This window comes from Periplaneta americana, chromosome 4 (genome assembly GCF_040183065.1).
Source record: "Periplaneta americana isolate PAMFEO1 chromosome 4, P.americana_PAMFEO1_priV1, whole genome shotgun sequence".
NCBI lineage: Eukaryota > Metazoa > Arthropoda > Insecta > Blattodea > Blattidae > Periplaneta > Periplaneta americana.
Genome location: NC_091120.1, coordinates 81,426,443 through 81,450,925, shown reverse-complemented (window position 1 = coordinate 81,450,925; position 24,483 = coordinate 81,426,443). Strand labels below are relative to the sequence as shown.

The 24,483-nt window shown below is 33.0% G+C and overlaps 1 protein-coding gene across 5 annotated transcripts in view; it reads left to right on the top strand.

Annotated features, from left to right (window-relative positions):
• Positions 1 to 22,713, top strand: part of LOC138697986 (protein SERAC1) — a 215,130-nt gene extending 192,417 nt beyond the window's left edge. For all 5 annotated transcript variants that reach the window (XM_069823620.1, XM_069823621.1, XM_069823622.1 and 2 more), the window contains 5 exons: positions 2,908 to 3,035; positions 3,281 to 3,430; positions 5,868 to 6,014; positions 7,213 to 7,279; positions 9,245 to 22,713. In XM_069823620.1, coding sequence (XP_069679721.1) covers positions 2,908 to 3,035; positions 3,281 to 3,430; positions 5,868 to 6,014; positions 7,213 to 7,279; positions 9,245 to 9,296 — 544 coding nt within the window. In that variant the 3' untranslated portion in view covers positions 9,297 to 22,713. The remainder of the gene's footprint in view (positions 1 to 2,907; positions 3,036 to 3,280; positions 3,431 to 5,867; positions 6,015 to 7,212; positions 7,280 to 9,244) is intronic.
• The last annotated feature ends 1,770 nt before the right edge of the window (positions 22,714 to 24,483 follow it).

The window sequence follows — 24,483 nt, the reverse complement described above, 5'->3', positions numbered from 1 at the left end:
ACATATCACCTTAATTTATTTACATATTAACTAAATTAAATATTATCTTAATTACAAATCAACTTAATTAATTAAATGACACAACTTAGATAATTACACTGCACCTACAATTACATTTTCAGTCTAATCTTCTCAATCTTTCCTTAAATGTATTGATTTTGAGAAGACCACCCTGAAAGATTGCCGCAGGTAAGCTGTTCCAGTCTACTATTGTGCGGTTAACAAAGGAAAATTTTGCAACGTCCGTTCTTTGTTTTCTACATTTAAACTTCCTAATATGATCTGCCCTGCCTAAGTATGATGGTGTTGCTAATCTAGCATTGATGTCAGTCCATGCTTTGTGTCCCGTTTGTGCCTTAAACAATGTGGTGAGTCTGGTTTTTCGTCGCCTTATGCACTACTTAGAGATAATGGAACGATGATATGGTGATTATGGAGCCATGGGATAAATATTAAATAGGCTATATAGGCCTACAATAAATATATAATATTTGTCATCAAATATGTAGATACATAGCTCCATTAAACTGGTTAATGACGATTTTAGTAATTTATAATTAATGTTGATTTTCAGGTAAGCCAATATGCATTATAGGTCTATACTTGTATTAAACTTTAACATATCGGTCTTTACGACTTACACACAATAAACATATAAAACAATGAATTCATGCTAATTTAATTTCAAGGCGCGTATATTGGTGTAAGAATTCCCTGTGAATCATATTGCACTCATAGTATTTCTCTTACCATACTAGAGCGATAGATTTTACAACTACGTGCAATTGATTTATTCCAAGAAGACCAAGGTCTTTATTTAAGTTATATTAACTGCTTTCATAATTACTTCTACAGCTATTGTCAGATATTTATCCATGAACTTCACAGTGGTGAAGGCCAAGGTCTTTATTTATATCTTTTGTTCATAGGCTTGTGTAGGCAATTTTATTTGGAGTTCCTCAAGGCAGTTAATAAAGTGTTGTTTACTGTGATGCAAATTAGCATGTCATAAATTCCCATGTGTTTTAGTACTTGCCCACTTGACAAATATTTTTTTTCAATAAAGTCATTATAAAAGTATTATTTTCTTTAATTACTGTATTTGCTTTACTCAAAACAGCAACAGACGATTGTGTAAAAATAGCTCTAACTGTATTTTAGCACTTAAGGCTTTTTATTTTCTTTCCAACTTCCTTCAAATTGTTAAGTTTATTATTTTTGATGAAGATATACAATAATCTGTCTCAACAAGTTTTCTTTTTTCTTCTGTGTAGTTTTTTTAATCACTAGAACTTGTTGTTAGACAATGAACATTCTTGCCAATCTTGCTCTTTCGCAAGTTTGCATATTTGCATTTCCAATCTCTTGCCCATTAAAAGAATCAAAGCTATCATTGACACTAAACGTTCTTATGACTAACTTCCAACTAAACACAACGATCACTGAAAGAAAGAAAAGATAGGTACATACTAGGTCTATCGCATAAGACTGGAAACCATTAGTGAAGTGTGCCAGACTAGACCAAAACTAATTTTCTGCCAGCCTTTACGAAGCAACAGCCATTTTTGTTCAATGTTGCTTACATTACGACATCATTGTGTGTGCATATCCACACGGTTGCATTTGTGTGGTAATATCCCGAGTGACATAGCCAGGAATTTATGATCAGATGGTGGACAAGTTTTGGTAACATTACTTGGAAAATTTGCCTATAACTTAAATGCAACATATTTGAGATGATAATAATAATAATAATAATAATAATAATAATAATAATAATAATAGTAATAATAATATTATTATTATTATTATTATTATTATTATTAATTTATTATATTGTGTTGTTGTTGTTGTTGTTGTTGAGTACTATGAAATTTAAAATCAGTTTCTAGTCTCCCCAAAAGTTGTTATGAAGCAAAATACATTCTGTGTCGAAGAGTGAATGAACAGACGCCGATCCTAAATAAATCTAGTTGTGTTGAGGGCGGTTACTTCATACGAGGGTATGCTGAAAAGTAATGCTTGCTTTTTTTTTTTTTTTTTTTTTTTTTTTCCGATATGAATATAGTTAAAAAGATATGACGAGAAACATTCGGTAACCCAGTTAAATTACCAGAAAACTATCAGCATTTGTAAAGTTGCTGTTGACTTCTCCTTTTAAATGAATAAAATTATTTTATTTTCTTGTTTCTTTGTAGTTATTCACATTATATGACTTTTCAAATATGTGGGGAGTTATAGTGTGGCTATTGAGTGTTTTAACAAAGTGATGAAACACTAAAGGAAAAATTATTACACCAGCAAATGAACAGAAAAGTGATTTTTTTACTCAATATTTTACCTTCTGTCCCCTTTTCATATCGAATTGTTTCATCCTTCGTTTTGCATCACATTTGCAGTATACTTAAGTTGGATTAGTAGGTCATTCGGGATTTTTATGATTGCTGCACATTGAAGATGCTCTCTTTCCATGATTGTGTCTGTCTGTTCGCAAAGAAGCTATTGGTTCAGGGTTGAGGAATATTTAGATGAACAGTTATATAATAATTTCCAAACGGAACGGAGCCATGCTCTTTTTTATGGTTTGTAAGTCAGGGATTGCATTTATTATCTGGAGAATTGGTTTTAAAATATTTTCTTTCTATTCAGTTTCCTTTTATTTGCAATCTGGAAAATAGTCTGTAACATAATAATTGTAGCTTATTTGTTTGCTTTGTGTGTTTTTCATTTTGTTTTGTTTCGTTTTTAATACTAAAATGTCTGCTTCTTCATTTCCTTCGACATACAGATATAGAATATTAAACCTCAACTGGTATCTATGGGTCAATATAGACCCATATTGCTTGATATCGTAATGTACACTTAAAAAGGGATACCAGTTGAGGGTTAATAATTTAATTGTTACAGGACTTGCATGCTAGAACGGAGTCGTGAGATGATGGATCACTTAAGAAAGGTTGGTGTTGGCAAGAATCCCATAATTTGGGTAGGACACTCAAAAGGTGGCCTCTTCGTCAAGCAGATGATTGTGGATGGTAAGTAAATTGCATATTACCGGTACCATATTTAAGTTTTCAGATAGGAGCTACTAAAAGCAAGTAAAGAATTCCACTGATATGTGTAGAAATACAGTAATATGTATCAATTATTTTAGTTTATATTTATATGTATTTATAAAATGTTGCAGAGGCAATACTATATTGGTAACTTGTATATGTTATCTTAATTATGACAAACGATTTTTTAAAACTTACGGAAGCTTTCTTCGTCTGATTGACAGCATACGAAAGTGGCGATGAAAAACTGTCGGGTTTTTACGCCAACACTCGAGGTATCATGTTCTACAGTGTTCCTCACCGGGGATCCCCGTGTGCAGACATCAATTTACCACTGCTCAGACAGTCTGTTGAACTTACAGAAGTTCAGAAAGGTAAAGAGAATAATTACGTTAACCAACTTTTACTGCTTGGACAAAAATTTACAATGAATATTCATTAGCAGATACACAAGAGTGCAAAACAGGACAAATCAATTAAAAAAGCAAGCCAAAAATAAGGACAAGAAAAATTTGTAGAAGTTCTATATCTCAGGACTTTTTTATTAAAACAGTCACTTTTAAAATTTGCATTACTCTTTATATAGTAGGTTTATACTAAATAATTATCTGTACAAGAAAAGAAAGCCATTAAAATACAGTTAATACAAAAGTCAATACAGTTACTACAGCATACTATCTTTTAGTGTCAGCACTGTATACAGTATCATGATTGAAAAATGCCAAGCTATTTTATTTTATCAGATTTTACATGTAGGCTTACATAATCAGAAAAATACTTCAGTCGCCATATTTTTGCTGACAGATGCCTAAAAAAATTCTGACACCTTTACTATATAGGAGAAATGCTTTTAAGTTATATAGCCTATTCACATTTTCATTCGTGCTGATTTTCAGATTAGAAAAAAAAATTGAAATTTTGGCTTGATTTTATCTCTGACACAAAAGGGTTAACCGAATGACATAGAATCAAAAGTGCTTAACATACAGTTTCAAAATAAAATCACTATTGTTTTACCTCTGGAAATTCAGTCAAAGAATACTTCTAAATTGCTAACTTGTTAAAGAGTTTCTAAATTTTCAAGGTATTAGGTTCTATACAAATTACATTCCAAAGTTATTTAAAAAATAAGGTAAATCACTGCATAAAATTTATGGACGAAAAACAAGTTTCATTCACAGTTTAGAATAATGATTTCAAATTTATTTATTGAAAAGTAGATGACTAGGATTTTTTCATGAAAATGCGAACATTTGACAAATTTTCAAAAATAGGTATGGGTGACAAAACAGACCTTCAAAATATCCTGCTAAATACGGATGTCTGATAACACTAAGATTATACAGATTTGTACAAGTTATTTCCTTATCACCATTGTAAAATATCACCATTGTAAAATATGTTTAAATCTTTAACACCTCTTATTTTGTATGTTAAAAAATAAAAGGGAGACTGAAATATAATGTAAATTATTTATTTTGGATATAAGGTTCATTCATTCATAGTGTTCTGCTTAAGGGCAGGTCTTTCACTGCAAACCCAGCATCCTTCAAATCTTTTCTATTTTCCGTCTTCCTCCTAGTTTCCACATATCCATATATAAATATATCTTAATGTCTTTATTATCTGATATCTTCTTCTGCTCTGAACTTTTGTTCCATTCACCATTTCTTCCAGTGCATCCATCCTTCAATATGCAGTTTCTCCTCAGCCAGTGACCCAGCCAATTTCGTTTTCTCTTCATGATCCATTTGATCGTTATTCTTTCGTCACCACTCTTTCTAGCACAGCTTCATTTCTTATTCTGTCTGTCCATTTCACAAGCTCCATTCTCCTTCATATCCACATTTCAAATGTTTCTAGTCATTTCTCTGCACTTCGTCGTAATGTTCATGTTTCTGCCCCATTAATGCGACACTCCACACGAAGCACTTCACTAGTCTCTACCTTGGTTATTTTTCCAGATGTCTGCAGAAGATCTTTTCTCTGTTAAAATCTTCTTTTGCCATTGCTAGCCTCCTTTTGACTTTCTGACAGCAGCTCATGTTACTGCTTATAGTACACCCCAAGTATTTGAAGCTGTCCACTTGTTCCACTACCTCATTTCGAATTCGCTTAAATTATTACTTGATTTCATTATTTTATGCCTGAGTGCATATATGCGTGTGGGAGTATATGAGAAACAGAGAGAAAGATGGCGAGGGAGGTAGATAATAAAGTTATACGTATACAAACCTCAGAGGCTTAAACGGTAGCTAGAAGTAAGGGCTCTCATCTTTACAGACATTCAGATTTTTAGTAGTAGCGGTATCAGTTCTATGTGCCTACTGCCTTTATCCCTAAGGAGAACTTTCTGGTAGGTCTACTCATTTCTGTTAAGAGGCCGACTGAAACAGAGGCCCATAGTGCGGCTGGAAGGATTATGTCAATGGGAAAAATTCATGATCCCATCGGAAAATGAATCCACAACCTTTTGGCTTGCAGCGCAACATCTTAACCGCAATGCTCCCATACGCCATTTCCGAAAGTACACTACATTTTGAATGAAGTAATACAAGAACTTTGAAAATGTAAGAAGCAACCACTAAAGAAAATGAAGGCATTGTGCGACTAGGATCAAGTTTAGTCATATGTTTAAATCCTGGGAAAATGTTCAGTCCTGGTATGTGAATAACTATTTTCATGAATAGATATTTATGAAACGTTTATTGATAACCATAGGTAGAGAAATTCATTGTAGCGTGAATCATGTAATTTATTTTTTCGAGTAATTATTGTAGTCACATATTTGTCAAACCTCGTTTGTTTCAGATTGTCGTGAAGTGCTAGAGCTACATGCGAAGTTCCTTTCACTCATTGACACAAAGAAACTTCAAGTTGAAATTTTTAGTTTCATTGAAACTGTCCAAACCTTCATGACGTGTCTGTATATCCAGATTGTATCATTGGAATCTGCTGGTGAGTATTTTACCACCAAAAATAAAGGAAATATTATTATTATGATTGTTGTTATTATTAATATTATTATTATTATTATTATTATTATTATTATTATTATTATTATTATTATTATTATTGTTAAGATACAGTATGTGTTTATAATAAATCTATTGAACAAGTGTCTTCATTTAAATATTTAGGATATCATGACAGTTATGAAAATGAAATAGACACAGCATATCTGCTAAAATTTTAAATTATAACCGAGCAATGGCAGTCATCAACAAAGTGTTTAAACCCTCACTAGTGCAGAAACATACAAGGATTAATGCTTATAAAACACTGGCAAGACCAGTACTAACTTATGATTGTGAGGCTTGGACTTTGAGGGAAAGAGATAAAACCCGAATAGTAGCCAACGAGATGAAATTCCTGCGAAGAACAGCTGGCTATACTAGATTAGACTGCAAGAGGAACGAAAATGTTCTTCAAGAACTTGAAATATCTTTTATTTTGGATTACATCTATAGCTACAGAACTAACTGGCAGCAACATGTTCACAGAATGGAAAGGACTCGCATTCCTCGTCACATTTCTGCCTACTGTCCAAGAGGGAAGAGAACACTAGGAAGACCTTTAAAGAGATGGCTTGAGACCGTAATGGGCCATTATACCCAATACTTGTTAGGACGATGATGATGATGATGATTATTATTATTATTATTATCATTATCATTATTATTATTATTATTATTATTATTATTATTATTACTACTATTATTACTGTATTAGCTCTAATACTATACTCTAGTCGTTTATCAAGTATCCATTCTTTATAATATAATATATCAGTACATCAGTATTTCTTAAGCATTTTCATAAACTAATGCCATGTTTCTAAAGTCATGTAACTACTGGTAAGTATATTCAATAAACTTTCATAAATACACAAATTTAATGTGTATCAAAATTATTAAGGGTTGTAAAGGAAAGTTAATTATCACTCAAGTAGAAAATAATATTTTGTAATGATCTCGTTTAAATATGTCGCATAATAGAAAAATAATTATGTATACCTTATATTTTTTTTTAGTGTATCCCAGCTCACTATTAGTGATACTCGTATGTGAATAGTCGTACCTGTATACTTTATACATGCATATGCACATACCGGTAATGTAAAGTGTCTAAATATAATTTACATTTCACTTTACAGATCTTGGGATTGGTGAGCTTTGTGGTGCACCACTGGACCACAGAAATATCTGTAAGCCATCAAGCAGGTGTGTTTCAATATTCAAAGCTTTCGAAGAGTGTATTATAATAGGATAACCATAATGTTTTCAGCCAAAAACACGAAACGACCACAGTTTTTGTAGCTAAAAATTGGTCAGATTATCTGGTTCCACTCTTAAAATAAGCTCATAAGCTTACAATGTTATAACATTGTAAATGTTATAGGCTAATAGTATGATGGTGCTTCAAAATTGATCCGGATTTTATTTTTTCCTTGAATTGAAGTCATATTTACTCGTAATAATTCTAGGTAGGCTAATTTGTTTTACACACTTGTATTTTTGCATTTCTCTGTTTTACGTTTCCGTCAATAATAATTAGCAGGAGAAAACAAACATGGAAGATGTTTGTTTCTCAAATATTACTGCACAGTAAATAATTATAATAACGTTTCTCAGTGCACAAGGAACTGGTAATGCTGAAATTTATAGGAGATTTCTAGCACAGTTCCAGAAAAATGGTTTGTCTCGTTTGGTAGTCTTTGAGTGCTACTGGGTGCACTATAGTTTCTAACATGCCACATGCTGTAATGTTCTGTGACTTCTGTCATCGAACAAAAAAATTCTGCATATTGAACTTCAATTTTGGTAGTATCTTTTGAAATTATAGTATAATAAACAGAAACGTGGGAATTATCGATGAAAATGACAATTCTGAATTCTTTCCTGAAAGTAAACTAACATATACAAACTGAATTCAAAAGGTAAAAGTCACCCTAGAAAAATTTGTTACCTGCATATGGATTTCTTATAATTCAATAATGTATATTTCTTAAACTTCAAAAGAATTTTATTACTCCTCACGTACATTATCATAATTGATGTTAGTAGAATAATTTCCAACGAAATGTACTCATTATTTTAATTATTGATTACATTTAACTCAGCAGTATTTCTTAGCAATTGCTTCCAATTTCTATTAACAGTTTGCATAACTGACAATGTCCATGTATTGTGGGTCCCTATCACCATGGCATGGCGCGTCCTCAGGTTGCAGATAGAGGAGACTGCCTCCAGATATGGAAGGTAGCTGCGAATATATTGAATAAGCAGTCGTGGATAGCCCAGTTATATTACCGGTTCTTCTGTATGGTTGTGAAACTTGGACTCTCACTTTGAGAGAGGAACAGAGATTAAGGGTGTTTGAGAATAAGGTTCTTAGGAAAATATCTGGGGCTAAAAGGGATGAAGTTACAGAGAATGGAGAAAGTTACATAATGCAGAACTGCACACATTGTATTCTTCACCTGACATAATTAGGAACGTTAAATCCAGACGTTTGAGATGGGCAGGGCATGTAGCACGTATGGGCGAATCCAGAAATGCATACAGAGTGTTAGTTGGGAGACTGGAGGGAAAAAGACCTTTGGGGATGCCGAGACGTTGATGGGAGGATAATATTAAAATGGATTTGAAGGAGGTAGGATATGATGATAGAGAGTGGATTAATCTTGCACAGGATAGGGACCAATGGCAGGCTTATGTGAGGGTAGCAATGAACCTCTGGGTTCCTTCAGAGCCATAAGTAAGTAAGTATTCAAAGCGAATAGCATTACATGGACAGCCGGAAAGTGTGTGTTTACATTTGGGAGTGGAAGTTAATCTGATTTTCGAACCAGTGCAATTCCTTCTTACCTTACACATTTATTTAGTGGGTGCTTAGAATGCAATAATTTATTGTTATAAATGAATGCTTCAAAATTAGTTCTTAAACCTAAGTCACAAACGTCAATAATTTGATGGTACATCCTTTTTCTGGGAGGTCATTAATCGTATAAGAAATACGTACATAATTACCAGTAGTTTATAATTAATTAGAAGATATAGAAGGTAAAATATATATTTTATATGAAATGAAGGTAATTTGTTAATATATTACTAGATGGTTTTATACTCTAATATTGAAATTGAAATTGAAATTAACTTCAAAAGTTTCATCTCTTTTGTTCACAGGCAGTGCTTCCTATATAGAGAGCTCGCCAATCTCATCAACAGAACTGTATGATGTATGTTCACAGAATAGAACAATTCATCTATTTATCAAAAGCCAAACAGGTGTAAATTAAGAAATTAGTTTCTTTTAACCCAGCAGATACTGTCAAAACATTTGTGTACTTTTTCATTTCTTAATACCAAGATTTGTATGTAACGTCTACATTGCATCAGAAGAAATCTCGAAAATAAGAAGCTTCTTGAATGGATCAAGACTTTGAATCTAGATGTTTCTTATGAAGAAGCTGTGTGCTATTTCATTGTATTCGGATGCGAACATTAACTTGATTCTCATTTTACTCTTGATAAAAACATGGCATCCTTAATGAAGTATCGGCAACTATTTACATTCATTGGCATTTCAGCATTAATAATTATGTACGCCAGTATTCCTGAAGGAAATAGGAGGATTCAATGCACTTAGTGCTGTTAAGTTCAAACTGTTAATATTATTAAATACATTTTTCCTTGCATTAGTTTTTATTATGATTATTTTTCAGGGTTTATGTAATATTGCCATATGTACGTATATGTTTCATCTAGTTGAGTACTTGTTAAAATTAAAATTATCGAAGTGCAGTTGTTATTCTCTCACTTTTTAGTTTTTCTTGTAGTAGCACGTTGAAGTAAGGTTTACTGTAGGTTTGAAAACGAAAGGCAAAACCATTCTTATTTATAGTCTTCGAAAAAAGGTAAAAACTTCAATTTTTTTTAATTAAGTAAACTTTTTTTGTGCAGAAATAAATACATTATAGTTGTGATTAACTGGAACAGGAAATAAATAAGAAAATATAGGCTGGTCCATAATAAACTGGGAACGAAAACGACGAGAACGGAAAATGGTTAAAATACATACATTTAAATGTGAGCAAGAGTAGCTTACCGGAGCCCGGGAATGGAAACGTAAAAGTTTGCAAACTTTTACTTTGCTCTTTTCCGATCACAGCCTACTAGATTTTTTCTGCCATCATCAAAAAATTATTTGGCTGTCATATTAGCAAGGAGGCCGTGACATAATTTCTTCTTCATCCATTACTTATATAATTAAGGGGCTGGGTACAAGAAGGGCATTTTAGAGGATGTGCCCTTTTGAGTAAAACCTTTATTGTGTTCTCTGATCTGTTATGCACATGATCACCAAGCTGTAGTTCAATACTTTGATCATAGAGGTCAGAAGTACCCAAAATATAAAGGCGTGCATGGGTAACATCATTACGGTTTGAATTTTCAACATCAATTTTCTCAAAATTTGCATTTGAGAGAAGTGCCTTTCTTGCACCCAACCCCTCAATTAACCCAGAAATTCAGTAGAATCACTTTCAATATATGCTACATGTGTATATGTGACCAGATTACCACGTGAATTTAATTCTTGAATATTTCGTGCCATAAATTTTGAAGTTGGTTAACCTATGTACATGTTGGCTGGCTTGTACTTGTGAAAGAACGCCATTGGTCAATTATATAAGATCAGAATGCGTAATATGGACTTTACTATTGTTCCCAGAACAGAGAAAATGCATATTCATGGTTTTGACATGAGGGGGATGATATTGTTATTGACATACATATCGATATGCATAGCTGTTTCTGTTCTCCTAAACAACAAACATCAATCAGAACTGTCAAACACAAAACCTATTAGGCATATATTATTAATAATACGCATGAAATTTAGAAAATTTATTTTCTTAGGTATACAAGATGTGACAAAAAATAAATTTTCATACATAACAACTGACACATACTTTTACAATTTTCTAACTCTTCTGTCAATTCTGTGGTATCGGTATATAATTGTTTTTCTGATTAAATCGCACTTATTTCATGGATAGTTGCTTTTTTTTAGTTGATATTTTGCCCATCATGTTTCTTTACTAGATAACATTTTGTCAAATACTGGTAACTAGTAGAGTCCGAAATATAGAAATAAGTGACATACTCGTATCCATATATGCAATGAAGGGGGAAAGGAACAAGCCACCCTACCCCATTACTACTGACTTATTTGCCTCATGAGTGATGCCTTGTTGGTGTCACTTGAGAGGTTAAGACTTGTCTTCGGAGAGTTGACTAAATAACAATAATAGTTCTACAACAAATTTTCATAATGAGCATCAAACACTGTCTCTGTCACGAAAATATTGTATAATATCTTTCAAACATTAATTGAACTAATTAGGCGCATCTCATTTATGATTTTTTGTTTCAGTTCTAAATAATTGTTGGATTTATTGTGGTACATTCTGGATTTCAAATAGCCCTACCGATAGTAATCTAAATGATTGAGGTCTGGTGATGTAGATGGTCATTCAGTGTGTCCTCTGCTTTCAATCCATATTCCAGGAAATGTTGCATTAAGGAAGTCAGTCATTCTTCTTGCAAAGTATACAGGGATACCATGTTGATACCAAATTTCTTCCTAGAGCATGTTATCCTCACCAGGAAACAAATTTGACAAGCTGGAGTGATACTGTTTCACAACAGGTGTAAATATATATCAGAATTTACCTTTTCTTCAATGAAAAATGGTCCACTTATGTTATTACCAAGCAAACCTGCCCACACATTAACTCTCTGTGGTTGTTGTGTAGGCCTATGCTGTTGCACCATCCAATATGGGTTGTTCAGAGACCAGTATCGGCAGTTATGACTTATGACAATTCACTATACTATTAAGACAGAAGTGGCCTCATCTGAAAATATGAAATGTATTATAAGCTCCGGACTTTGCTTTGTCATCTCAATTAAGTTTTACAAAATAATTCACTTCTTAGGTCAAAATCATCTTCACTTCCTGCAAAGCTGTATTTTATATGGGTGCCATTCCACTTATTTCATTAAATTACAAATGCTTGACTAACACTGAGTTCCTTACACGTTGTCTTGTGGATGTGTGTGTGGATCTACTTGGACATATAGTATAATAACATTTTAAGGGCATTTTCTGTACTGGTAACAGATTTTGGCCTTTCAGATTTTATCTTGCTCTTCATGTTTCCCTTGTCGTTGAACTTCTTTACTATTTTTGACATTGTGGGCTGTGTTATGTTTCTTTTTGGATTCACCCAATTAAACAAATCGTATACCTCTTGCTGAGTCCTCTTCCTATTATCCTAATCAACTATCATTAAGACTTGTATTCTTTCGCTTTCAGTGAAACTCACCATAATAAGCAGTGCTCCACATTACGATGACTACGCCAACAAGTCCATAAGACAAATTACGAAACTCACTGTTGTCAGTTTCTTTTGGCAGTATAATTCATGGCCTCCTGTAATTTCTAAACAATTTTTATATTCATGTTAATTTATATTTGATCAGCCTCATGGGTTAGTGGTCAGAGTTTCTGACTAGAGTTCATGAGGTCCTGGGCTCGATTCCCAGTTAGGAATGTTCCTGTGTTCGTCCATGGTCTGGAAATTAGGTTAGGCTTAGATTTAAGACCTCTCCTGGCACTTCATAATCATCCTATCATAATATCATCATGGCAGTGTAACTCCACCTTCCAGGCACCCCAACCTCAGAAGTGAGTTACAAATAAGCCACTGCCGGGAGAAACCAGAAATGTCAAATAACAACCTGGTGGCATTGGAAAAAAAAATATATTTTTTCTACATAAGGTTCTTTCGGTCAAAGTCACTATCAGTTAAAAATAAGTTTTTACTGTACTAAAATTGATTTTAAAACATTTAATTAAGTATTCATACACAAAATTATGAGCAGATTTTAAAAAATTTTAAAATAAATAGACTACCATTTAAGAAAAATATGTTTTTTGTCACATTCTGTATCTCTAAGGAAATAAATGTTCTAAATTACATGCACAATATTAAGTGCTGTGTCTAACATTTTATTAAAAGTTAAAATTAAAAAGTTATACTTATAAGCAATACTTCACTTTTTATAACACATATGCAATGAATGCAGATGAAGATAAATAACTAGCCCTTTGAATGTTAAGTCGTAGACTTGTGCTTGAATTTGAGGTACAAGAAACATTGCTGAAAACTAAATGAGACAAAAGCATAACTTTAGATCAATATTATGATACGTAGGTAGTCTATTAATATTTAAATGATATTTCTGTGTGTCTGAGACGTGAAATCTGAAAATTTAAAGACTTTTGTAATGAAAAAATTAAGACACTTAATAATACGGTATATAGTTAGTGTATGCTGGACTGAATTTGTGTCCACAGTATGTGGAGCTACAGAAATGTTCCCGAACTTCACACTGCATAATTCATAAAAATTCTATATGGCGTATTGAATTAAACATTTGTATCTATCCAAATCATTTACCATCATCATAAAGCCATTCACATTATATTTAATAATGTACCGGTAACTCAATTAAAAATTTAAGTGTTATAAGTAGTAAAATGCCTTCTATAATGTAGCTTCTTTCATAAACAGTTTTTCAGTTTTGTGGGTCCCTTGCCTTACAAACATTTTAATAAGCATATCTGTGATAATGGTGCTGAAATTTGATATAATTTTAGATATAGAGTGACGTAAACATATTGTAATTCCTTCACACTATGGCCACTCTAATACGGTATTTATGAATTTTGAATTATTTTATAGTTTCAAAATATGTTGCATTGTGTCTTCTTAGGTTTAATTAGTTTTAATTTTCACTGATTAAAATGTTGCAACATTATTAATTAATAATGTTGCAACATTTTATTTTTAAAGGTTCAATTTTCTCTCCAATAATTCAGGAAACTGATGTTTCTGCACGCATGTCACTTGTTAAGAAATTATGGGTCAAAACGCTGAAAAAGCGAAAAATGCATTAAAGAAAAAGAATATCTACTGTACCAATACATAAAGAAGACCTATAAATGCAATTAAAATGAAATTCAAGCGGTAATTGTAACTATTATGGAATAATTAATGGTCTATTCTTTATAAATAAAATTGATCTTGGTGAGATTAAATTATATCCATTTAAAAGTAATAAAATTGCTGATTTATAATCTGAATAATTAAAAAGTTATATTTTTAACATAGCTACATTAATTTCTTGTTAATTCTTGTGTTTACTAGTTTGATTAATATCTATCAAAAGTTAGTAAAAATTAAAAAAGAAAAGAAAAAAAAAAAGAAACTAGCCATAAAACTTAGTTTACCCTCAGTGTGGAGATTAAAGTTTACGGTATATTCGAGGTGATCCTTAGGCCATTTTTGCGTTGAAGACTAGTATTTTCCATGGACCAAAAATAGTACTATAAATCTCTGAATAAAGGACGAGTATTTTTCTAAAAGACGAATATTTCTCCTGGACCTGAAATACAGTATAAATGAAGTACATATTAGTATTTTATCGTGGACCAAAATAATAAAAATGGAGCATTTTCTCCTCGACAGCCTATATGGATATAATTAGCGGCAAGTACAATTCCGGAGGCTATGGTGCTGGTTATTTTAGAGGACAAATGGCATAGATAGGCTTGTATTAATTCGCTTCCTTAGTTATGGTGAAGGTCATCGAAGAGTAACCAAACTAGCATTTATAATATGTAACTTGCTACGAAATGCAATATTTTGGTATATTTTTACTATATCTCGCATATTATACATGTACATATATGAAAAAAGTTTCATTTTAAGTCTGTATAATTGTTATATTATCTAGTTAGAGATATTTGATTTTTTTATTTTTAGTTGGCAGCAACATTTGTTGGCATTATTAGGGTAATAAACATTTGTAATATTTACTAATGACAGCTGCATAAATTAAGCTAAAACAATATTAGGTATGAAATTAGTTTGATACTAGTATGGTTGAATTTAATTAATTAGCCCTATAAGATAGTTTTGTTAAAACAATTTATAATAAATTGTCTCATCAATGCAGTAGTAGGTAAACCAGGAAACAAAATAATGTTGTTATATGGTTTGAAATTCATTTGTCTTTGTTGTTCACTTTAACACTTGTATAAAAATAAATTGTTTGTAATTGTACTACCCTAGCTAAGCAACAACTAGTGTCTTAGTATGATTGCTTATAATACGTACAATGAAAATGTCTCGAAGTGCCGGTACTTCTCATGAAATGAAGGATTATGGAGATATAGTAATTCGTATTTCAGAAAGTAAGTGAAACAAACATTTATTTATTTATTTAATCTAATGCTCAGACATTTTTAACCATTGTCATCTTGCTTTCAAATACACAGTAGCGAAGCCAGTACTTAAAGAGTGGGTAGATAGAAAACAATAATACATTACTATGTTATCAATAGATAAAAGTGTATTTCTTTGTAAGAGATTTTAAAGTCCAGCACTAAATTATAATAAAACAATTTATAATACAAAAGTTTAATTAATTTTGTTGCCGAAAAATTGTTAAAAGTAGCTAAATTGGTAACACTGACTTCAAGATCGGGAAAATCCAAATATTTCATATTGGTTGCTGTGGTTTGTCGTGACGTGAGACATGCCTCATAACGCTGTGGAGAGGGGTTGCCAGAAATTGCTTCTGCCATCAATGAATCTCACGCTATTTTCCTTCCCCCCCCCCAGTTACCCCTGTAAAGCCACGACAATTGAAGAAGCAAGAGAGCATTTGCCTAAACCGCAAACCCTCAATCACCCTGTTCGAGCACATATATCGTTGATATGTACCATACCACCATCTAGTGGTCGCTGATCTAAGAACACAGTACAAACAGCTAATCCTTTTGTTCTGCCTTTGTGATTCTAAACTGCTGTACTGTACACCCTTGAAATGGTTCTAACTTCCAATTCATTATTATACAAGACTCACCTCACTGGCCCTGTGAAGAAAGCAAAAGGAATGGATCAACTGTTACTCACTCCAAAGCTACTTGAAACCACACGCCTGTTTGCCAGCTTCCGAACTGATAATGTCCACAGTACAAGCTTCATAAAAACATTAACGAATCACTATACCTGTATTAACCCCTGCAGTAGCTGAATGGTCAGACCTTTAGCCTGTCAGCACCTCTTATCAGTTCCACTACATCCCCACTCCCAGTTTTCCTTAGAGCCCAGTCGCACACAGTACAACAAATATGTTAAGTAGCATCCAGTTTGGAGATGCGATGATGTTGAAGTGATGTAGATGTTCTGCCAAACATTTATAGTGGGTTATTACGCGGAATCCCGCCACAGCTTTGTTTCTTGGAAATTCTGCTGTCATATCTCTATTGTTTAGAAGGCCAGCCCATGAGTTTTTGCCTTGGCTTTTCTGATGAGGTATGTCACATCTTTCAGACTTGAAACGGGATTTAATTTTCGTTGTACATGTGCCTAGATGTTTGGCAACTCATTAGTCCTCTTGCACTCCAGTATTTTTGAGGTATAGAATCTTCTTTTTCTAGGGTTCTAATCTTCCTAATTGTTCTAAGTTCATTTGAATTGCATAACACAAAAGAGAGAATAAAGTACGGTACTGTATTTAATTGTAATAGGCCTAATTGCTGACTGGAAAGACAGATGTGTAATTTTCGTATATTGTCTTTGATAATCATCTTAGCGAAGAAGTCAGATTCCTAATTACTCTTAATCCCAATCTGGCAGAAAATCCATTGGAATGCGATTTATTTTCCTGCAGCATTTAATTGACTAATTAAGTGGTGTTCTGATTTGTATCACTTTGAAGTCAGGGGATATTCTGATGTACCAGTAATTATAGATTGACGGCTTAAATGGAGTCACAAAATGTAGTCCTGATACCAGGACATGTCTGAGAGAAGGCGATGTACGAAGCTAACTCTTCACCAAAGTCTGTGTTGAATTTCCCAACAGAAAATGAAAATTGAAACTCCAGCACCAACACTTTCTCCCTTTTTCATCAGTGAACCGCAGAGAAAATATGTAGCCATTCCTAGTGTGGGTATATGGTGGTTATTAATTCCAGTGTCAGAGTACTATTAAGATTTCTTTATTGAATTCGCCTTTGTTTACTTTTTCGTTAAGATCTGATTTATAATTTAGTTGTGTGTGTCCCATAGTGAATATTCTGGGAGCAATAATTCTTCTGTTTTAACTTCCGAAATTTAATTATTTCTAATTTCATAGGCCTATGCATTGTCTAAGTGGGCCCTTTGAGCCTTCAGTTTCATAAGTTTTCTCTTGTAATTCAGTCCAAAAAGTTTCGGAGGTAGACTATTAATTTTTCGTACTGTATTAGAGTCAATTTCTTTATTTCATAATCCAATGAGATTATAAATTGTGGCATGTCTTACATCCATATAAAATTACAGGTTTAATCTACGATTTATGTGTAGCCTATAGCTGAGGACAGAGGATGAACATCCACATTTTTCCCAGTAAATCTTTTAAAAATGTTTAATCGACATCTGGTCTTTTCAACAACATTTGTAACATGTTGCTTCCACATGAGTTTGTAATCTAGATATTATATACCAAGATATTTAGGTTCGAGCAATAATTCTTCTGTTTTAACTTCCGAAATTTAATTATTTCTAATTTCATAGGCCTATGCATTGTCTAAGTGGGCCCTTTGAGCCTTCAGTTTCATAAGTTTTCTCTTATAATTCAGTCCAAAAAGTTTCGGAGGTAGACTATTAATTTTTCGTACTGTATTAGAGTCAATTTCTTTATTTCATAATCCAATGAGATTATAAATTGTGGCATGTCTTACATCCATATAAAATTACAGGTTTAATCTACGATTTATGTGTAGCCTATAGCTGAGGACAGAGGATGAACATCCACATTTTTCCCAGTAAATCTTTTAAAAATGTTTAATCGACATCTGGTCTTTTCAACAACATTTGTAACATGTTGCTTCCACATGAGTTTGTAATCTAGATATTATATACCAAGATATTTAGGTTCTACAGCTTGACGAATAGGCTACGGTATATTGTAAGTCAGTATTTGAGATGTTTCATGCAAGAGAGAAAATTGGGTAGTTGACTATTTTCCCAAGATTTTTAACACCTTATTCATTGATTCGAATAATTTGCTATGGTTCTTTTTTTTGGTAAAGCTATCAAATCACCAGCATATAAAGCAGTCTCTATTTCAATTTCTTCATTTAGAGTGGTAGGCAGGTCATTAATCATTAGGCCTATATTTAACAGCATGGGGCTAGTAACCGCACTGTTTCTTAAATCTTGAGCTCACTCCATTAAATCCAGTTGCACTCAATCATTGTCCTAAACACATACATACCAGTATCCACTTCAGCATTCTTCTATTAACTCCATACGATTCTAATTTTTCAACAGTTTTGTTCTCCACAATGAGTCATAAGCCCTCTTGAAATCAACAGCGTTGTTTTCTAATTAATCTATCTTTAACATTTCGACTAAATTGTTTAATATTTGCTGCGTAATTGACCCTTTTTTATGAAATCCTACCTGTTCATTACAAAGTACCGGTACCGGTATGTTGTTACTTCCAAGATATACCGGTACCTGTTTAATCTAGTATTAATCATCCTTTTCCATTGTTTTCATTAGCATATCCTACTGGTTAGTGATATCTCTCGATAGTTGGAGATGTTACTTGTTGACTTCTTTGATTTTCAGAGTGGTACAGTTATGAATTTCTTCCATTGGGCAGGAATTGTCAAGTGCCAGATTTGGTTAAACAGAGACTATGTTTCGAAATCAGAATCAGTACCGGTAACAATAAAAAATTTGTACAGAAAGTTCGAAGCTGAACAATAACACTGTTGACCAAGTATTAAACTTGAATTTAGACATAGTGCTTTCAAAAATTAAAATAGGGACTTCGTATTTTAATAACCTATAATTGTGTTTTCATTCCATCAGTGTAACAACTTATAATTTTTTCAACTGCACTTCGATAATGATCTAGAACAGTGATTGCCTACTTACGTCATAAATATTGAAAATAATTCTCATCGTAATGTTATTTAGATTCTACTACATAGAAATAATATTATTTCATAAGAACCTGTAGCATTACAACAAATTACATTGCTTGTTATATTATAACATGGTTCGTATGTGTATACTTACGTAGATGAATATTGGAGAGAGCAGCTGGAAAAAAAAAAAAAAAACACCATTGTTCTGTTTTAATCTAATCACATTAAAGAAAAATATAACTTTGTAATGTGTGCTTTAAAAATGAGGTTCTGATGGAAAATTCTTGACGTGTTTTCTTTTACATAGTAGTCCATTACTCGTGAAATTTGGATTTGATATTGTTAAGCATTAGAAGATATAGGCCTAATTCACCTACGCATATGCTTGAAATGTTAATACTTCTTGTCTCTGAAGATATTCTTTCAAGTGGACGATATTTCCGTGATGTCAAGCTTTCACATGACAGTTAAATGAGTTAATCAATTTGACTTTTGGAAATAAGCAGTAGATGGTATACAGAATACATTCTCCGCTTATTTGCTCTATTTAATGTGTATCCTCTTTATTTTCTAACATACGCCTTTTTTAAATGAGTTTTACTCTTGATCTTTTTTTCCGAAAAATTTAAGACAACACTTAAGATTGAAGACTATTTCTTACTCACTTGCCAGTAACACAGCTTTATTTACATTGCCATTGTCGTGATAGTGAAAGTAGTGGTTTATTTGGACTGGAACACCTTACCAGGACGTAAATAAAAATGTAGGTATGCACATCGGAAATGTGAGCATGCCAAACTCCAAACTTGACACCCAGTACCAGTCCATTTGGTAATTGCTAAATTAATAGTGAGTTCCTGTAAATGTTTTTTTTTTTCCTACTAAATCACAGACTGAGTGGAAGTAACTGATGTGTGTAGGGCCTGATTTACAATTTCAGAGGCCTACAGCATAATTTTCTTCGAGGTCCCTTCGTTTCATATGTGACTGTCTGTCTCATTTTACTTTAAATTCTGTCACCTTTTTCTTTCACCACGTATTTAATTCTTTATTTTGAGCAGGATTAAAAATAAAGTGATCCCATAAGGTATCGATGATTAAATGTGGCCACAAGACTGGGTCAGAGCTGATTGTATTGGTTGTAGTACCTGTGCCGTAATTTAGGAGTTTCAAAGGAATGTTCATTTTTCCTAGATTCTAGTTTAGGCTTATACAAAAAATGCCTTGACTCTCCACAATTTAGTAGTTGTGGCGGATTGTTGTCTCTGTATGTCAACATCTTCATTAGTCTGTGTTAAAATATTGTTAACTTTTTGAAACTGGAGGTCTCTGTATGTAAAGGAGAGTTACTGCTAGTAACATTTGAAGAAACAGACTTGCTCAGTGATCAGCATTGTTTTTCCTGTTGTTGAATTTCAATATCTTTCCGTTTTCTTTTATGGCACCTAACTCAAATTTGCTTGGGAATTTCATTTTTAATTTTGGATATTCCTATAAAAACTTTTTAACACAACCACTACACACCGATAATAGTCCTATATTAACAAAAATTAGGTAACCTGCCAGGAATACAAGCACTAGCACTTGGTTGAACATTCAATACAATGAGAACTAACAGTGTTGTTAACTTTGGCTGCTGAATTCATTATTAATTGTTTAAATAGGCTTACTGTTACACTGTTACAATTTGAATAATCTGTACAAGATAGCCAACTTTTACAAGTTGAACACATTAAACTCTGCAATCTGCTTATCACTCTAAACTTAAAAATAATGAAGTGATTTTTATGCGTTTTCTAACATCATTAATTACGTAATTACTTATTTCCTCAATTCTGATTTCAGTAGGCAGAGTTGTCTATTTAATTTGCATAATTCATTTAAAAAAAAAATCTTGTTCCTGGATTATGAGGCACCATAGGCTCCTGCCTAAATCAGGCCCTGGATGTGTGTATAGAATTGCGTATTTGGTTTTGGTTTCATAGCCGTGGAAGAAAATCCAGTTACTTTACAGTATTTTTTATTTCTGTAACACTAACATTATTTAAACACACAGTTTGTTAAAATTGTAATATTGTGTGTTCTGTATATGGACAGGGAATTTTACTTATATACAATCTGTCGAAGTTATTTATAATTGAATCGCACTTTTTAGAAAGGAACTAAGTCAAAATATGCTACTTTTCTGAAGAGCAAAAGAAACTTATTTTACGAATAAATACCAGTTTACCAGCGCTGTATATAAATATCAACTTGATGTTAAAGATACAGGGAGAGGTTTGACTAAGTGTTTCTCTCCGCCAATTAGTGCGCATTGAAAGTATTAATCATTTCATCAGTTAAAATAAAAATCGCAAATTTTGACTTAGTTCCTTTCTAAAAAGTGCGATTCAATTAATGAATTCATATAAACAAATTTCCCGTTGTCGAAATGTGTTCTCTTAAATTATGTGCCGGTACTATACATTGTGATATGTAACACCATGTTTCTAATGAGCAAGTGCAAAGAATAGGCTATGTAAAGAAAGAGAAATACTTAATAGGCCTAAATTAAATTAATTCTGTTAATATCGTTTTGGTTTTCTTCAAGTTATTACAGTTACGGTACTGAGTATATCATATATTGAAAATCATATGACTGCAAATGACTTTCAGAGTAGACTATACCCTATACATAAATTACGACTACTGTATTTTAGGCATCACTTCTTGACGTAGTGAAGCGTAGGCCTATATCAATAATTTCAAGCTGGACCTACATCATCTGCTGTGTATCGTAATCTAGTAACACAATTCACACGTAATACATAAGAAGAACTATATCTTCAATCATGTAGACATACCCAGTGGTGTATTACTAAACAAAACAGTACCCTGGTTCTGCGATTTCGGTAGTAGTTGTCTTCGTTGTCATCGTCGTCATCATCATGATCATCATCACCAACACCATTTCAGCAGGAATACTTATGGAATGCCAGACGAAAATACACTGTGGGTTTGAATACAGACAAAGAGATTTGCGGGGTAGATCTCACTATGAAATCTTTTAAATATGAATAAAATATGACTTTTTATAATTGCAAAATTTGACGATAATATGCAAATTATAAAAGTGCCCTAGCACCACCTGGCCTCGAAAAATAGTACCCTGGTGTCGCCAGAACCTGCCAGGTCAGAAATACATCCTTGGGTATATCACAATGTGGAAAAGTTGGAGTAGATATCGAAAAAGTAATGTATTAGTTTAAGAGCTCCAGCTTAAACATTTACAAAATCTGTTCATATAAAATATGTTCTTGTTATTGTAAACAAAGATATGCATAAATATGACATAAGATCTGATGCATTTTTTCTGGGTATCACTGTTCTATTTAGGGTTAGTGTGATATAAGTTACATTCCAGTTGATTACATTCTGTACATGTTAAGTTCTTGAATTTAGTTTTAAGATGCCTGTTTTTGTTTGTTTTTATTATAACTGTTGGAACAATTGGAGTTAATAAAAGCACATCTATTCCAGGATTAATGTGCAAACATCTTGAAAAATTAAGATGTTAAAATTGATAATAAAAGTAATACCTGACTAAATAACGAGTTTTTATGTTTAGTTTATATCCCATTACTTATCTCTCACTATTTTATATTACGTAATACCATCATCACCACCAATGCTGCTGCTGATATTGGTTACCACCTGCACATTTTAAATAACGTACAAAACTTTTTACAGTACTTGAAATATAACCAAGTTACTTTCAGTAGAGAGAGAGATTTAGTCAGACAAGATGGGGTTACTTTGTGTTGGAGGACAGTGTCTCTCAACTTTAAAGCCCTGATGACCTACCAACATACTTACACTATCACTTGTGGCCCTGCCAAGTATACCAGTGGCTAAGTAGGTTTTTGACACATAGAAAAATTGTGTAATGTACATTAGGTTTACTGTTGTACAGCGCCTTCAATTAAGATGCAACCCTGGTCACAGCAGGCAGGCGGGTGATATACTGTTCTCTATAGCTGAAAAACCAAGCGGTGTTGTGCAGCAGCAGGTGAGCGGATAGGCCAGTATTTCAAGTGGGAAAACCCAGTGGTGTTGTGCGACCCAGCATGCAATTAGTGTTAGTTTGTCTTCTGTAAGGTGTGAACATGTTTGGTCAGTTTTCATTTAATGTGTTTGGTGAACTGTGCTCTGTTTAAAATTAAATTTATCATGGTGTTTACCACCATGTGACTTTTATCATACATAAAGTGTATGTGAACAATCCTCATACATTAGAGGAACTTCAAGAAAATATTCAGGCCGTGATCTCCAGCATTTCAAGGCAGGAATTGGATCGCGTATTTCAGAATCTTCTTTGCCAGTGTGAGCATTTTATTGAAGCTGGTGGAAGTGATTTTGAACATCTTAGTATTAAGGTAAGGAAATAAACACCATTAAATTAATTTTATGGAAGGTAAACTAACACTGAATAAAGGTAGAAAAAAATGCATGCCGGCCACTTAGCAGTTCATTTACCGCACAATGGCGCTGAGTATTACGGTACTGCTTGAGAGTGCTGCCCACCTGCCAGTGCCTGGGTTGCGTCTTAAGTTGAAGGCGCTGTAATTGCCATTTTGTTATTTATCTCACATCAAAAATCAAACAATACAAAAATTGAATTTAAAAATTCTACAGTGATACACTTCCTAAAATTACTTTCTTTACTAATGATGACTAATCTTAAATTAGTCTTTCTAGTGACACTTCTGCTGTTCTTTATTCTTAATTAGGTCTTCCATGGACTCAAGTTTGGTTGCACTTCAACGTAAACCGTTTTTAATTCGAGTCTGTTTCTTTGCTTGGTTTTTAGTGCAGTCACTGCTGAGAAAGTAGTTTGAAACAGGTAGGTGGTTAAAAGCAAAAAGAGAATTTAATAATCCTTTCATGAAGCTTCGGATATTTTGAATTTTATACGAAACTTGGGAATGCTCAGTATCTTGAAGAGATGGTTTCAACTTCTTTGACATGCCAAGTCAATGAGTTTTCCCCATTCTTCATATTTGAAGAGTATTATACCCATTTGTTCATTAAATGGATTTACTGTCAAGATGTTGTCTTTTCTTGGGTAGTCTATTCATCTTCTGGGAAATATGCTTCTAAAACTTTCGAAAGCCTTGAGATGATATATTTGATAGTTTCTCAGAGACTGACTTCACGTCAAAATCAGTGAGCAGCCCACCGGTTGAGAAACACTGTTCTAGAGAATACTTTGTGCCAGTGTATTTATTTTATTTATTTATTTGATGGTGTCAATAAAGACACATGTCATTACAAGTTTCAGGTCACGTGGACCCTTGCCTTAACCAGAATATTGCTTATAA